Source organism: Anopheles nili, chromosome X (assembly GCF_943737925.1).
Source record: "Anopheles nili chromosome X, idAnoNiliSN_F5_01, whole genome shotgun sequence".
NCBI classification, from domain to species: Eukaryota; Metazoa; Arthropoda; class Insecta; order Diptera; family Culicidae; genus Anopheles; species Anopheles nili.
The window spans coordinates 7,223,703-7,241,073 of NC_071293.1; the positions used below are offsets into that span (position 1 = coordinate 7,223,703).

General features: G+C 44.0%; 1 protein-coding gene across 2 annotated transcripts; it reads right to left on the reverse strand.

The window, feature by feature from the left end:
* Window positions 1–5,859: 5,859 nt before the first annotated feature.
* Window positions 5,860–16,004, reverse strand: LOC128729109 (ubiquitin-conjugating enzyme E2-17 kDa). Of its 2 annotated transcripts, none has more exons than XM_053822759.1 (7): window positions 15,956–16,004; window positions 13,223–13,285; window positions 12,852–13,136; window positions 8,735–8,798; window positions 7,085–7,116; window positions 6,082–6,265; window positions 5,860–5,999 (listed from the first exon to the last, which is right to left on the reverse strand). In XM_053822759.1, the coding sequence occupies exons 3-7, from the start codon at window positions 12,873–12,875 to the stop codon at window positions 5,860–5,862; spliced, it is 444 nt and encodes a 147-aa protein (XP_053678734.1). In that variant the 5' UTR covers window positions 12,876–13,136; window positions 13,223–13,285; window positions 15,956–16,004. The 2 variants fall into 2 exon arrangements, with proteins under 2 accessions (XP_053678734.1, XP_053678735.1); XM_053822760.1 differs by lacking the exon at window positions 15,956–16,004 and adding an exon at window positions 14,422–14,460.
* Between the last annotated feature and the right edge of the window lie 1,367 nt (window positions 16,005–17,371).

Below are 17,371 nucleotides of genomic sequence, written 5' to 3' on the forward strand. Positions count from 1 at the left end.
TTTTTTTTTTGTTATTTATTTCTCATTCTTACTTACTAAACAACATGAGAGCATGTTAAAACAAATACTTTGCTTATACCAATGTTTAATATCAATTTTCAACAAATTGTCCTTCACAACAACTCAATAAACATTACCATGAAACAGAACATGAAACAATATTTCGTTTATATAAGATACTAGCTGGTTTTGACGATTTCATTCGTCTTCATATTGTGTAAAAAAACATGAGGAAGTATTTTTACAAATAGGTGGTGTAATACAAATATGTATCTACATGCTCTTCCTGTCGTACGATCGCACCGTTTCCAACCTTAGGATATATGACATTGGCTTTAGCTTTTGTGAATAGTTTCATCAGGCCCTCCACCTTACCACATCCTCCGTCCTTTCCCAACAACCCTCTCTCTTTCCGGAAATTTAAACAAATTTGTTCCTATTGTCATAGCTCGAAACGTCGGGATTCAAAGGTACATGAAAGAAACATATACTTTGTAGATCACTGCAGCTGGCATTGGTATCTGTTTAGGCACCGTGCATGTAAGTTAATTTTATTATTATATCTTTGCGGTAGATAGCAATATATGTTTGAACTGGAGCCTGATAGAAGCACGAAGTTTTGATGATTCTTTATCCCAGTACGAGGCGAATGAGAGATGTTAAATTGTAGAAGTTACTTTGCTGCTTTCTTGTAAAGATTTAAACATCATTATCCTTGAATTGTAGAAGTTACTTTGCTGCTTTCCTGTAAAGATTTAAACATCATTATCCTTGAATTGTAGAAGTTACTTTGCTGCTTTCCTGTAAAGATTTAAACATCATTATTCTGATCACCTCCCGTAGGCGGCGTGAACAAGAAAGACATACACAACACCAGTTGAAGTCGGGTTTCCTTCTGTTTATTTTAATTTAAATTCAATTTGACTTATAGAAAAAAAAACACGATTCATATCATTTTTTTCTGATTTTGTTCCGAGCCCTTCTCGTGCCGCATCATCATGCCCTGCCCTTATCCCAACGCCTCCGTTAACTCCTACGTTCCTCATATGTGCAGCTTACACCACCCCCCCACACACCCCCGTTCAGTAGCTGTGTTCCTGCTTTCACCGCGTTCTCGCGCAGCTCGCCACCAAGCTTCCCGGCAATTCCGCCATTCCCGGACCGGAAGGGCCGAAGGGTGAACCATCCCGCGTGCACTCAAAATGCAGCCTCTGGCCCGGGGTTTGGCGCTCGGATCACCGTATACGTCTGCGTAGTGGCTCGAACACCTCCACGAGAGGCACGTTATCCTTGCGCCTTTACCAGCCACACGCTCGTTCGAGTAGCGCCGTGCCACATTCGGTGTTGCTTGTGCCACCCGCTCAAATCCCATCACACACACAACGTACTTTTGGGTATTAGCCTCTCTATTAGCCTCCCTTCTTCCTCCTTCCCCACCCCCACTTCGCGCGTGTCCTTTTTCTGCTTGTTTTTTTTTCTTTTTTTTTGTCGCTAAGAGTTGTTATTTGCAGTGAGATAGCATCGCGTGGTTGCCTCAAACCCTGTCAGCGTATCCGCAACAGTGCAGCAGCAGCAGCAGCAGCCATTTGATAATCGCCAAACACATTTTGCTCCTTTTTCATTTTCGTCCTGCAACGTGCAGCCCTTTCCTTGCTGGCTCGAGCAGCGCATCAGTTGCATTGGCCAGTTGGTGGATCTTTGCCCAGGAGCTGTTTGCGTATGCTGCCCTGCCTGCCTGTATTTTGCGTAAGTAAGCGTTTGTTCAACTGCCGTGTGACCATTTAAGTAGGCCGCGCTGTTCCGGCGCGGCGTGGACGTCAGCGCGCGTCCCAATTTACTTGCCCATTACTATTTTATTTGGTTGCTAAAAGAGTAAACGTTTAGTATGATTTGTATTGATTTTTTTTTGTTTGCTGTGTTGCTTGGTTTATGTATCGTATCTTCATAATCTTGCACGGTAGCAGTCCGCTCTATATGCCAGGTATATGGTTTATGTCGTTAGATTAGCGCAGGAATATTTCTGGCTCGGCGCGGGAACCGAACCGTATGTGAAAACAAACAAACAAACAAAAAACAAGGAGAGGAGACGTGGGAGAATGCAAAAAAAAACAACGGAAAACTAAAACCAACAGGATATGAACCATTGCCTATGCCCGGGATGGGTCCACAGAGAGCAGTTTGTATTGGATCATTGAATTTTCCTTAAAAAGAAATTCATATTGACACTTCGAGTATGGTCAGTATAGGTACTGTTGTCCATAAGATGGAATAAACAAAAGATAACCGAAGTGAATCCATTGTTAAGTCCTTTTAACCAATCTTAAGATAGCTCTCCTAAAACGCCCAAAATGACGGCATTATTAGATGAAACAAAATCCTTCCTCTACACAACACGATTGCAGATGCACACAACCCTCACCAGAGTAGCCGTTGATGCAGTTTGCACAAGACTAATACATATTCTTTTTTCTTCAGAACATCTTCCAACCGTTAAGAGACTTGAGTGCATTTTCATTAGGGGAACAATTAAAAGCTGATACAAAAAGGAGAAAGCCACCTGATTGACGAAGCAGATTGGCGAGGAATGCAACATAAAAGCTACATTTCGTTTTCATCTGCAGCAAAAAAAAACACCCCGCGATATGACCAAAGAGAGGGGTACAATGTATAAACCGATTCAAGTGCAAAAGCCCCATTCGAAGTTTTCGTCAAATATGAAACCAAATCACGCAATTAGCTGGCGTATCGGAATACGCCACGAGCCACGAGCCACGAGGAAGGAACACATTACATGCCCAAACACGCACGCACACACCTACAGCCACACACACGCGCGCGTACATCCTGAGCCACCGAACTGAAGGGAGTGGAAAACAGCTGGTTGCAGTAACAACGCGCCGGGAAAACGACACCACCGGAGAGAGGAAGATTCGAGAAACGAAAAACCAAAAAAAAAACAGAGGTTTACAGTGTAATATAAATGTAATTTATCCTTGCCTTGTGTTTGTAGTATTCTGGGCACTATTAATCATTTGTTTCCTTTACTCACTCTATCTATCTCTCTTTTTCGACCTTTCTAACTCTTTCATGCTCTTTGCTAGCAGTTTGTCAGTTTGCTTAAACAGTTTTTCCGCCCTTACGAGGACCTTCCGACTACACTAGGAAGCGCGCACACACACACACACACGCACTCGAGCTGTCATGGCCTACAAGTGTGAATACGCACGCACGCAGCCATTACATGTGCGATCACCGTAAATGGGCTAAGAGAACATTAAAGGTGGTTCGAAAGGTAAAAGAAAAAAGGACTCGACAGCAAATCCCTTTGTGAAACGCCCTAAAACAAATCTTTTTTTTTTTACTCTTCATGCTTGCTTATTTGGAAGATTCTTTGTCGATGTAAGTAGAGCAACTTAAATTCGCACACGTGTCGCGAAGAAGGGGGTGTGTTAATGTTGTTTCTGATGAATGGGAAAATTGTTAAACGTGTGCTAGCCGTGGGTACTTCGAGTTTCCATTCCGACTGGAAACCAGTCACGGCGTATGCGCTCGCAGAAGTGCGTGTGTATGCCCAGTGTAGCCTCCCGTACGTTGACTGCCACGGCTGGTGGGAAAACTCGCACATTTTCCACACCCCATTGAATCTAGCTCCCTTGCGTATGATAAAGTACTATTGGCAATACATGGATTAAAGGAATACCACAGGAATTCCATAGATAGTAGGTTGGTATCAAAACAAAAAATCTCTCTCGTACGATGGTTTTGCCGTTTTCAGCCAAATGCACCGCCCTTTTAAGCGTCGGTTCGATTGTGTGCCCTCTCCCCCCTACTCAACGCTTGCGAAGAAGAGTATCATCGTCAGGATTAACGCGGATGGCTGGCCACACACATGGCAGTCAACGTGTTTAATGCCTACCAAACAGTGCAATGTAGGTTCAACTCGCGTATCTTCCTATTCATTCGTTTTTCTCCTCTGCTTTTCATAGCCTTGCATTAGTTTTGCTCTTCTCTGATACATCATTCACACGATCGCACTTTTACCTAAGCTGTCTATAGATTTACTCCTTAACCAATTTTGCCGCACGTGTTGTGTTTCATCTGTTTCTCTCTCTCTCGTTTTCTCTCATCGTATCTCTAGCAAACCCCTACCCCTCCTCACCACTACCCACACCACATACTCTCTTGAGTCTCTTAGGACGTTAGCTTCCGTTTCCTTTCCGTCATCTCTCTAAAAACAAAATTCAAAGCAAAACCACGATCGCTGCACTAGGGTCCGGGAATCGAATTCACGGATGATAGGGTTTTCCGGCTAATTCAGTGCTTTTACATCAAGCTCCTCAACCCTCGCGGTTTGGTGGTGTATGCGTGTACCTATGTCTTCGTGGGTGTGTGTGTGTGTGTGTTTGTAATACACGAGAAAACAGAGAGAAAGAGAGCGCCGGGCGTCTCGCTCGAGATGATCAGTAAGCAGACGGCAATTATCAATAAATAAACTTAAAAATGATTAGCGACTAAAGAAAGCTGTATTATGACTGTGCCTCATTCATGAGCGTTAGCTGGCTCAATTCGATCGGCTCTAATCTGGATCCTTCGTCCTCTAAGGACGCTGAATAAAAGCGCAGTTCTCTTTTCGCTTTGCTCTCTTTCTTGCTCTTATTTTTTCCTCTCGTGTGCTTTTTTTTCTGTGTCACTTTTTACTAAGCTGTTCATCTTCCTTTCTGAGAATCTTTCCTAATTTGCTTTGTCGCTTTGATTTGCGTTCATTTGGGAGTATTAAAGAAGAGAGGAAAAGTATTATCTTGCGCACTACTGCTATGTGCGCCTATGTGAGTGCGTGTATGTGTGTGTGTGTGTTCGTATCTCCTGATAATCGCACCCCGTGCGCTGAAAAAGTTCCAACTCACGACGCAGGGTCACGAACTGCAAGATGGCAAGTGGATCCTGGCGAAACGGCAAGTAAGAAAGAAGAAAAAAACGAAGACAACGAAGAGGCAAGAGGGGGGGGGATGAAAGGTTACTCAAAAACGACAGCGGAGAACGGGGGGGGGGGGGGAGGGAAAATTAAACAAACAAAAAAAAAACATCCTTTCCTGCGGAGTGATTCATTCAAAGCGATATACTAATAACTTGTAATACAGTATCGATGGCGACGGGTTTGCTGATCTTAAAGCCCTGGCACATCTAAGTAAAATAATAACCTAACTGATTACCATCTGCTGCACGTGCGAGACGGAGATGTTGCCCGCCCCAGCTCCCGTCATCCTGCATCAGTGCCGCACCACCGGCGTCCGCTTTGGTGCGATTGTTTTGAAATACTCCAAACAAACGGTCGTCGCCGGCGCACTCGCCGTTGTACATGTAGTTACGGGTAGTATTGCTGCTGTTGGTGTTGCGGTTGCTGGAAATCAGCTCGAAGAAGCTGCTGCTGTTGCTGCGGCAGCGGCGACGATCGGCACTGACTATTTGGACGCGGTCGGCGCACGGCGGTTCGGTGCTGGTACGGTTGCGGCGGGCGTTCTTGTTGCCGGATTGTTGTTGGCCGCACACGCACCAGTTGCTGCTGCGCTGTTGCGGCTGGTGAGGACGTTGATGAACGGAGCGGTCCGTGCTGCGGATGTAATGGTAATGGTAGAAGGGGCCACGCTCCTCGTTGGATTTGCTTTGCTGTTTACGCGCGCCGGTGTTGTGGCGGCCAATGATGCTACTGGTTTTGATTCCGTTCCTGAACTGCTTCCTACGACCGTACTGGTTCTGCTTGCTGCTGCGCTGGTAGTAGATGTTAAACTGCACGCGGTTGCTCCTGCGTCTGTCGTTCGTGTAGGTGTAGGGTATTTGCTGCATGGTCTCGTCTGGAACGCATCACATAGCATACTTTCTTGTCCACTCCCGGGCAAGTTCGTTATATTTTTCCCGATCAGTTTTATATATTCTGGCGATTTCTGGAACCAACGGATCGTCGGGATTGGGATCACACAACAGAGAGCAAATTGATAACAACACTGCAATTGTGAGACGAGGAGAAGGTTAGAAAACTCTAGCAGAAACATGCTGCCAAACGCCGGCCAAAAGCCTCAAACCTACCCTTAGAAATTGTCAGGGCGGGAGACCATTGAGATCTTAAGATGTCGAGACAGATCGACCCGTTACTGTTGATGTTTGGATGATATATGCGTGTTGTAAAAGCCACTTTTGGTGGTTTAAATGGGTAGTCTGTAGGGAAATGTATTGTTAAGAAGAATACGCCACCCTGATAAGGACTGTCTGGCTGCAAAGTTAACGGAGAAAGGGGAGAAAATATTATTAAACTCGTTACGCCACTCGCAGTGCATATTGTACAAACGGAAGAGCTTATTTTCATACGGATTGCAACCAAAAGTGCGTCCTGCGCTGAGACCTGCAGGCTTAAAAGGATGTGCACGTTGCACCTCTACCCATTACTGAATAGACGACGCACGTGTTACTGATTTAGAATTGTTTTGATTGCTAATGAAACCAAACATTCAAAACAAGTATGAGAAGCTGCAAACGACCCGTTATCACTACGTTCAGTTCGCCTGATGAGAAGAAGCCTGCTTCAAAGGCTTTTTTTTACAATATTTCCAACACAGCTTCCACCGAAGTGTGCCGCTTATCGTTTGAATAAAAAATTTCCCAACAAAGGTACGAAAGTCCAATAGCTTTTGATTGCCAACCAACGGCAAGTACAAAGATTGACATCTTATTTTTTTTACACCATCCGTATTGATCGGTTTGTGATCGGCTGATCAGCGCGTTCCTAAAAATAGTCGTATTTGTAATTTCCGCACCTTCCCGAAACAAGCATGGGCATGGTTGTGTTGAGTTTGGTACGGTAGAAAATAAAAAAGCAAACAAGATTACGCTAGTTACAACCGCTCAAAACCAAATTAAAAGCCATATCAGGATGGCGCTAATAGAATGCATAAATTATGCGCAAAAAGCTCGACGGCAATAGCACGAGCATGTTTCACATTAGTTGGATAAAAAAAAGAGAAGCTTATAAATGATACCGCACTGCTAGCTCTTCCGTTTTGTATCAGGAAACACCGTACGTTTAGATACTTACCGGACCCATGATCGTTGCTTGCCAGTGAAACACTAAAAGAGGAAAAATGCACAAGACACATTAATGCATAATTAATCATTCGCTTACACAAAAGTAGCCGGGTAGCCGCGTGGCGGAGAGGAGTAAAGTGTGCCTTATATCGATCGCTCAACCTATCGTAACTATTTCGTTTGCTTCAACCACAAACAAAAAAAAGCCCACAATAGCTGGAAAACTGTTTTCTGCCCTATTAGTTGCAACCTCCTAATGATTCCCGCCGAGGATGTTCCCCACTGAACTGCTAATATCTCTAGCAAACATTCGATATTCTACGCAATATTTCGATATTCTACTCAATATTTTGCATCCCATTTTTAATGCGTTACTTTCTTCATTGGCCCTTAGAAAAAAAGCTCGCCGGTTTTTTTTTCTTTTCCATTTTGTTTCGCTTTGCTTCACTCGACAATCGAGTGTCAAAAACCTTTATAACAACTTATTAACATTGCATTAGTAGGAAGAAAAAAAATTTACGCCCGCTAGTGACCTTCCTCCTCACCCCGAAAGCCTGTCCCCTGTCACCCGCCTTCAATCAATTCTCAACTCGACCATTTTACATCCATATCTATTTGTAACGGAGGGACGATTAAACACACACACACACATGAGTGTGTGTGTGTTTTTAGTCGAGGGGTTAGGTCAGGGCCGACTTCAACCTACTGCTGCCATCTTCGCGTTGGAAACTGCGCAGACGCGACCCAAGCGCAGCAAAACGGGCGGATATTGAAGGAACTCTCTCTCTCTCTCTCTCTCTCTCTCTCTTCTCGTCCTCGCGCCGACCGTCTGACCGTCACATGTCTTTAAAAGAAAAGCGGGCGCGGATTGCAGGAATTTTCTGCTCTCGAAATAGTGGCGGAAGGTGAAGAGAAGGCGTGCTCTGCTCGGGGACGAACCACGTGTGTTGTTTTGATTGTTAGAAGATTGCACAGGGCTATTATCAGGTGCCTTTTTCCCCGATGCCGCTCGCGGGCCGGAAATACCTTCACGGGGAGGTTCAGGGTTTATCAAGCCAGCGGAAGTGCAGCGGATGTGAGGGAGAAAAAAAAGCCAACCATCCGTGTTTTTTTTTGCGTCGCAAGTAATCGAAAACCGCGGGCTCAAATGGCCTGAGCAACCTTTTTAACTCCTCGGCGGCGAGGACAAATCCTCCTCTTACACATCGATAAGCAGCTACCCTCTTCTCGGAGCTCCACTATCGCATGTGTGGTAAAAACCATTTTTATCTACACACAAACAGTCCCAATATTGTGCCCATTATAGTGGGAAGCAGCATCTCGCGCCGCAGTTGCGATAAGATAACGTAGTTCCGCAACAAAAGGGGCAAACACAAAAAAAAAAACCACGTGTCAAAGGTAAATGTTAAGAAGCCAATTTTCCACCCGCCAATACTAAGCTACGAACCAGACTGGTGGTTGAGATTAATGCGCGTATGCGAAAGCAAACTTTTGTAAAAATAAAAACATAAAAGCAAACTATTTCAACCTGCTCTAAGGCGAGCGAATGTCCTTCGGCAACCAACCCACGCCTTTTTATAAAGAACTAGCAGCCGAAAGTAAGTTAAAATAAGAACCTGCCGCCAAATAAGAACGATTAGAGAGAAAAACATCTACTTACGGTCATCGCCGACAGGACCTGCTGAACATTGTGCTGGCGGGTCTCTCCCCAAGTCTTGTAGTTCCTATCAGTTTCAGCAAACATCCAGCGCAGCCAGCAAGAACACATGAAATGGAAATGGAGTGAGAAATAAATAATATTAGCGTAAAGTTTCCCGATTCCGGTTTGTACTCCTCTACCGCCCACTTTGAGGCATTATTCTACTGTTTTTCATTTTTTTTAATTCCACAAACCTATCAGAGACATATGAATGCATTTGGATCTATTTATAGACCGCGAATCACGTATCATTTAAAACGAGGCTATTGAGGCTCAAAAAGGCCCAGATCAGGCCTTGCGGGATAAGACCACAAACACGTCGTATCTCTGCGTTCGACGGAAGGGGATGATGGTGGTGGTGGTGGTGGAGGAAGGGGGGGGCGAGATTGTCGAGCATTGTTCTAGAAAATCTGTGTGCTTTTCTTTTGCTTCACACAGCTAAACTAGATTTGTTTCGCGTAAAAGTCTCGCTCTCTCTTTCTCTCTCTCTCTGTCACTTTTCTCTCGTGTCCCCATGTTGCGTGTGTTGCAACCGGAGGCATAATTGATAGGTTGATGACTGCTGCTGCTGCAACAGCCCCCTCTCCATCTTCCCCCTCCACCCTTCCTCCTCAACTCGAGCCGGGGGAAGGATTCGTTTCCTGATGTGCGAATTTGACGGACGAATTCTTCATCCCCCCCAAAGGGAGGTCTCAGATAGCATTTCCTCTTCCTGTCTCCTCCTCCTCCTCCTCCTCGTCAACCAAGAGAGGAAGTGCGATTTTGAGACACAATCGGGTGTGTGTGTGTGTGTGCGTTCTTGGCCAACACTCTGCGTCACAACGGCGTTTTTTGCCGAGGAGGCGTTTTGCGTAGAAGAAATACACACGCGCGCGCGGTTTCATTTCGCTTCCTGGGCTAAAAATAATATTCATCTGCCCTTCGCGTACGTGTGTACATGTGCGCACAAACGAACACACACACACACACCTTTTGCCAGGGTCATTGGTGTGAAGTTTTAACCTCAAAGCGAGTGAAAAGACGAGTCTCGTGAAGAGGACAGAGGACGGAATGGTTGAAGTGAAAAAAAAAATAAATAAAATAAAATAAAACACCAACAACGGCACAAGATCAGGAAGGCAAGAAACGGTTTACGTGGCGTTTTGTTGATGAGTGCACAAAAATGCATGTTTCTTTGGCATGCGGTAACACACACACGCATACAAACACACACACACACACACGAGAAAAAGCCGGTGTTTGTCGGAAAATTGCCAACAAACAACAATACGCTTTTCCGTGCGTGAGTGAAGCATAAAAATACGTACACATTTGCGATGCGCCTTCATCGTAGCGAGATTTTACAAACAATTGTATTCTTATCACATGCACGTAATCGTGGCTCAATTAAAATCGATATAAAAAATATGCTTCGGGTGGCGGGAGGGGGGGAGCGGATGTTATCGCAAACATAACGCAAACTTCTTATCACGAGCGAAACCATCTTAAACGGGGACGAATAAAAACGATGAGCGGATGAGAAAAACACACACACACACGCGCGCACACACATACAATTAGAAGCAGGAAAACGTGCATCTGTGGAGGCTGGGGAAAACTCCAAAAGAGAGCCTTCAAAATGAGGCGCATTTTCCACTGTTTTCCTTAGCTCTCTCTCGCTCTCACTCCCGCTTAATTTCTCTCTCTCTCTCTCTCGCTCTCGCATGCGTTAACCGAAAGAGCATGCACATAAAATGATCGATAAAGCAATTAAAACATCGATTATGTCACTCCATTTTTAACAGCCGCTCTCGGTTACATTTCCCAAATGTCGTGAATCTCGGGAATATACCGATTCGCTATTGCGGTGGCTGACAAAAACGTGCCCAAAAGGGCTCTAGGAGGGTTCGCATTAATTCGAAAAAATTCGATACTTCCCCCCAACAGCTCGCGAGAGAGCTTTTCTCGCATGTTTCGTTCGCTCGCAAGGAAAAAGCAAAAGAAAAAAAGGGAAATCCTTCCTCGTCACCCACCCCAACCACTTGACGCAGGGGTGGGGGAGGGGGGGAGAGTGTGATAAGGGCGTTTGCGGAGAAAGAAGTGGAAAGCGAGACCCCCTCTTCCCTCTCCTCTCCACTCTCTCCTTCGTAAAGGCAAAAACGTAGAGACAGCAAAATCGTGTCATTACGCTCCAAGGGCGACCCCGGAGTTTTATTAACCTCCCCGCTTTTCTTCACGACGTCGTGGGGAAACAAAAAGGAATTTAAGATGTCCCCCCCCTTTCTCTCTCTCTCGCTCTCTCTGCTGATTCGGGAAGTTGACTGCTTCCGTTTTCCACGTAAATTCTCGCCAATTGCTTCGGGTGTGTGCCATCTGGCCACCGACAAAAAAAAAGCTTTACTGTGCGTGCAATTCTCTCTCTACTGTGCTCCCCATACATGCACACTTCCAAGGGAAACTGCCACCAACCCCCTGGTCGCACCCCCCAACAGTTAATCGGGAAAAGGGAAGATTTACGCGTGATTTTCTTCATTTTTGTTTGGTCTATTCGGTTCTAAGGACGTTCGTTTCTCTCCATCCCAGCCACACATGATCGCCGTTTAAAAGCTAAGGACAACACACACACACAACGCTCTCTCTCTCTCTGACACGCGAGTGTCAAGTGCGCTCTCCATCGTTCTCTCTCTCTCTCTCGCGTGTGCGCACGCTCTCTCTCTCTCTCTCTCTCTCTCACAGACACACACTTGTTTAACGCTGGTGTGCGCCCTTGTACGTGCTATCTCGCTCCATCTCGTGCGCGCACCCGCTGGCTTCGATTTTTCATGCCCAATGGCTTCGCACACAACCACACCACGATGGTTACGTACACGCGCGCTGCCACCAAAGTGTCGTGGTGTATGGGTGAGGCACAGTGGGCACTTTCTACCAGCGCGCCGCTGCCTAGGCGATTGTGCGGTGTGTGTTTTTCTCGAAAGTTTTCCAGCACCCTCCCTCCCCCCCCGCCCCGCGTACGTGGAAAACCTTCACTCGGCAGAGGAAAAAGCGCAACACCCGATGGGCGAATAAGCTTCCCTCTCTTCGCCTCCTGCACCGCGCACTTGTGTCAAAGGCGCAATTGTGCTCTTTGTGTCGGTGGAAACGTTTGTGCGCCGTGCTTCACCCTCACCCTCACCCCCCCACCCCTCCCAAGGAGATACGGAGAATGGGCCCGCGCAGTTATAGCACCGCCGCACAACCACCACCACCAACGTAGACACCAGCCTGAAATCGGTCGTAGCCCGAGGAATGACGGTTTTCCAAATCCGGTGTCTAAATTTTGCAAACCATTGAAAGGGAATGTGATTGTGTGTTTGTATGTGTGCGTGTGTGTGTGTCTGTTGAAGGGCTGTAAGGGCGAGAAGTTTAATAATTTCCCTCCGGGCCTGATCGACAGAGACCGCGATTTTTGTTAAAGCATTCTACAACGGGTTGCTTCAAAAACAACTCATAATCAGGCCGTATCCCTAAAGAAGCTTTGTACGTAGCAACAGCCTCTGCTGGAAACTACAGATCGGTGCAAAAGAATGCAAAAACACAAAACAATGCAACGAGTTTTCCATTTGCCTTGCTGTTAAACGTGCATTAACTGCTAAAATACATTCCTAACTACACAGCGAACATCTATTCCGGATAAATCAGACTCATATTAGCAAGACATGAACTGTTTAGAAATTCTAGACAATTGACTGATGAAGCTAGGGCATGAGACCTCTAGCAATAGCCTTCGATGGCTTTCGAGTTCTAAAAAAGAACCATGTAGTACCGCAAAATAAAATCAAATTATAAAACATTTTATAGGAGAAAAGTATCACTATTTATCTAAATCATTAATCAAACGCAAAGTATATTACAAGCGTTTGAAATGCAACAAAATAAATGACTTCAACTAGCTTATTTGTTACAACCAGCAGGTTTTGTACCAATTACTTCCCGGAAGAATACATTTCGATCCATTTCACACACGTTTAAAATAGCATAATACAACGTATCGATTGAATGTTCATATAAGCAAATTTGAATAAAAGTACAACGTTATCATTTACTGTATGCTCACACGTACCTTATTAATTCTTTTTAACGCCATCTTCTGTCCCTAGATTCACAGAACGGGTTCTCGAATTGAAGGGGCAGCCCACTTGTGTTTCTCAAACGTGAGAATTAAACCAAAGATGATCTTTGCTGCGAGAGAGTGTGATTCGTGTTGTTGATTGACGTTCAGTAGCACAGGACACCGCGATTTAATTTGTTGATTGGAGATCACAACTGCCTTTTTCTCTCGCTCTCTCTCTCTCTCTCTCTCGCCCTCGGACTTTCGTGTGCCGCTAAGGCTCCCGCTTCCGTTACTCTGCAGTGGTTGATGAATTGTTATAAATTATCACCGCAATAATTTAAAGCTCCATAAATAAGTGCAAATATGGTATTTGCTCTCACCGGTTAGTCAGTCTGTTCTCACATCAAAGGGTACACAATTTTGTTTGACAAAATAAACGATCACTAACGAGCCGATGAGATGCGGCGCAGAAATCAGGTGCATTTATGGTAGAAGAACGGCAGCAGCAGCAGTAACCAGTGTGTAGGTGTCGCACACATGTGACGCGAAGGAGCAAGGACGCAAGGCGATGGCCAAAATGAAAGAAGAAAAAAAAAAGGATCATTAAAACATGTTCGAACAAGTCAGTCAGTCAATAAAACGTCAGTCAATAAAACAACCGTCGAGGAGAGCGAAAAAAAATGGAAGCCCATTTTCTCACCATACCCATATCCGATGCGACCACCAGAAAAAAAAACACGATTGCTCTTTACTGAGATGCATCAATCTCACGACCTTAATTTATGTACAAAAAGTTGATAAAAAAAAAACACCAATAGATGTAGAGTCAGGGGCAGTATAATATTCGTCGTAATATCATGCTCCGTTTGGATTGTTCAAAGTTCACTAATACTGAGTGATTTCAATTACATCAAAAACTAGAAAGTGAAAAGATTTGCAATATTTCAATAAATGATTCACATATTGTAGATTTACGGCAACCTAATCGCAGCCATCACAGCGACACATAAATGAAACATAACCTCTCTCTCCGTAGAAAACCGTAAATTGTTCTCACACCTCGTCCATACTACTGAAAAATTACTAAGCTTTTTTTTTATTCGTTAAAGTACAATTCGATGGTGCGTGCTTTTGCTAAGTTAACCTCAAAAAGACGCTACCGTTCAAGTTTTTCGCTTTCATATTCCGTGTTCCTACGAAATTTACGAATGCGCGAAGCGCTGCCAGTTGTTTTCACAAGTTAGAGGGAACAGAACCGTATACGTAATTGAGGAAATTTTTGCCAGCAAAAGGTTCATGAGGGCGACTCATCCCAGCAACCGATGCCGTTGAACAATAGCGCAGTGACGGCTGGACGGCATATAAAACGCAAAGGTTTGAGGTAGGAAAAAGGCTTGCACACTTTCCGGGAGTACAACTTGTATCGGCAGAGCTAGCGCTACCGAGAAACTTTTTTCCTATACATGTAAGGTCCGCCATCATCGTTCTGTCTACGGCGAAGGCCTTGCCCGGTTGTTTCATGCAATAGCACTGAGCCCGATATCGAATGATATAGATATTTGCAAAGCGTTTAACTTACAACCTTCTGAAGTACGATCACTCCGCAACGGGCAAAAAACCCGTGACACAATATATTAACGCCACTTATTAGAAACGCAAAAACAAAAAACAGCAATTCGGCACTTCTACTCTGCTGAACGGACCAAAAGAGATTATCAAGATGGCTGCGCTCGCCCAATGGCGATGATGACTGGGCTTGAAAGAAGCAAGCAGGAAGACTTGCCGCAAAGTGTGCCTGCCTGCTACACTCATACCAACGCAGTTCATGTCATGCGACGGTGGCAATGTTGCCAGCAACTGCTCGACCAGCACTGCTCGACTCGCACGCAGCCGTTGCGGTGTTGGTTTGGCGAAGGTTCGGGCTGCACGCCTACAAACAAGAGATCGGTACGCGTAAAGCGATGACCGAGAACGTTAAACCAATGCGAAGGCAACGAGTTGCAAAAGTTGCAAACGTCAAATCCTATGTACTTTATGAAATTGCAGCCCGTTTGTGCGATCGAAAATAAAGAACTTTTCTTCAGCAAACCTCTCATGCTTATCGTAAATTTGATCAGCATATGATGTAGAATCCGACATTTTGAGTAGCTGTAATGTTTGATGCTGCTAACATTTTCGCTGTAAAAACTTCAAATGTTTTTTTTAGCGATAATAGATGAGTTTAACTAGTTATTTACGCACCTTCGAAATGAGACGAACCATATAATTAAATCAACTAACGCCGACAACTGTTATTTTTAGTGTAACAAGCTGCTTTCTATGAAACTCAGCACAACGTAACGATTGTTTTTCTTCATGAATGTCTTTTTACTTATCTTAACAAGACAGTCGAAGGAGAAAGTTTGACGACGCGATACAATTATCAACCAAATGAAATGTTATATGCTAGGTCCATTTCGACTGTACGAAAACACAAATATACATGCATTAGGAAAGAACTACGCGTGATTTGTTTAGCACAAAAATACGTGACAAAAAGCATATATGGCACAAAAAATGGTTCGCGGATGTAAGATACCTGGAATGTCTCGATGGGAAAAGAGCTGATAATGTTAACCCTGCGACTATCAAGAATAAAGAAAAACACAATTTCCCTGTACAGAAGAGGTCAGCAGATCGTTGCACCGATCGGATACGGATACGAAAACGAAAAACGATGCTATTCAATTAACTTCAAGCTAAAATTATTCCTGTATATAACACGATCAGATGAATTTTGTCACACCGCAATCTTCATCGACGTGAAGCGAGCACAACTACCCTTAACCAGCTGGCGAAATTGATAGACGAGTGAAGTCGACGTGACGTTCCTGCAGGGAATTCCCGTCACACACACACTCGCACACGCGCACTCACATACCGAAATCCGGTCAGAGCATTAGGAAAAATCCTGAACCATATGAAAATTTTCCAAATGCTTTTTGACGACAATCGCGAGCTACTCTTAATCAATGTATTATCACTGCTCGTTCATTCAACGATCAAATGCTCAGACTTTAGAATCAAAACTGTGTATATTAGATAAAAACGATGGTAATATAAAGTTGCAATACCTTCAACGCGAAGCTGCCCTTCCGAAATGAGATCATCACCAGCTCGACTGTTCCGGACGTTGCTTGAAAATGCCGACCACGGGTAGAATTCACATCCCGTTGGCAGTTTAAGCAGTCTAAACCAACACAATTCTCAACAGCTATCAACCAGTCTATCTTGCCTCAGCTTTTTAGTAGCATTACAGTTGTTTCTGGTGAGCTAAATGGCGACGAAAAGATGTACTGCACTCTAAGCTCTGTTGTCTACCCGTTGTGCCTGACTCATCGTATTTTCTTCAAGCCAATGTCATGAACACGCACAAGTAATTCAAATAAAAATGTGCTTTCCGAAAAAAAAATCAAATCCACTCATGAGTTAAATCATCATAATTCATCATAATCCTTATCTTAGACGCTCATTCATCTAAGTTTTGCTAAAGGTCTGTTAGGCTGGGTGCAAACCTGTACAGCGGTTTCAGTACAAAATCATTCTATCCTCAACATTAGCATATGATAGAACGAATATCGTTCGTGTTCAAAGGATTAGAGGAATGAAAAGAAAAGAAAACCCATAAGCCAAAACCAAAAAATCCTATACAGCGAGGATTCTTTTAAATACAGTCTGTAACAACACTTCTCGCTGCTGTGGAAATATTAACTCACAAAAAGACAAATAAAGTAATTTTGGAAAAGGGCCTTCATTCGAGCAAGGATTTTTTAGGAAAGAGAGTTTTTTTTAGATTTGAATACAATATTAAAATATGATAAATATCGTTACATATACATATTTATGTTTTCTAACAGCCGTGCCACCGTTAATTGACCGTTAAAACAAATGGATGACAAATGGCCAATGATTGAAGTCAAATACCAAACAGAAAACAAGTATTTAAAGTATAAGTAATACGTTAATAATAAAATATAAGAAGGAAAAGAGACATGCTACAAAAAAAGGAACAAATAGATTAGTGAGACCGAAGAATAATTTGATTTCGATTTTTTTTTAATTAAATCATTTAAAAGGCACATTGTGCACATCGCATCTTCCTCCTTGCTACAACAAGGACTAAATATTTTGTATTGCTTTACTTGTTTATGTTTTTTTGTAATATTGTTAAAGTAATTTGTATTTAAGCAAAGAAAAATGATAATCCACATCCACGAATGCATTGGAATATGGTTTAGCGATAGGGGGACATCAACAGACATACGCTATAAGTTGCGAAATGGGCCCTACATTCCTAAACGCGGCATTCTCATCTGACAACCTTAGCCATCCAAGCAACCCGCGGATAGGAGCGAGCAGTATCTACATGTCGGTCAATCAGCCCTTCGTTGAAGCAAGCAAGACAGCTATAGCGCAGTGTACAGGCACGGCAGTAGAGCAATATAAAAAAGCCGTCGTTCAAAAGTGACACGGCCTCGAAAGTCTGCAGA

Bases quoted from the DNA above. Each gene is read 5' to 3' on its own strand.
- LOC128729109 (XM_053822759.1), bottom strand. From the start codon at position 12,875: ATGGCGTTAAAAAGAATTAATAAG. The intron at 7,117-8,734 runs GTAAGTAGATGT...TTCCTCTTTTAG, and splicing joins AGGTCCTGTCGGCGATGACC to TGTTTCACTGGCAAGCAACG. The intron at 6,266-7,084 runs GTAAGTATCTAA...TTAACTTTGCAG, and splicing joins AAGCAACGATCATGGGTCCG to CCAGACAGTCCTTATCAGGG.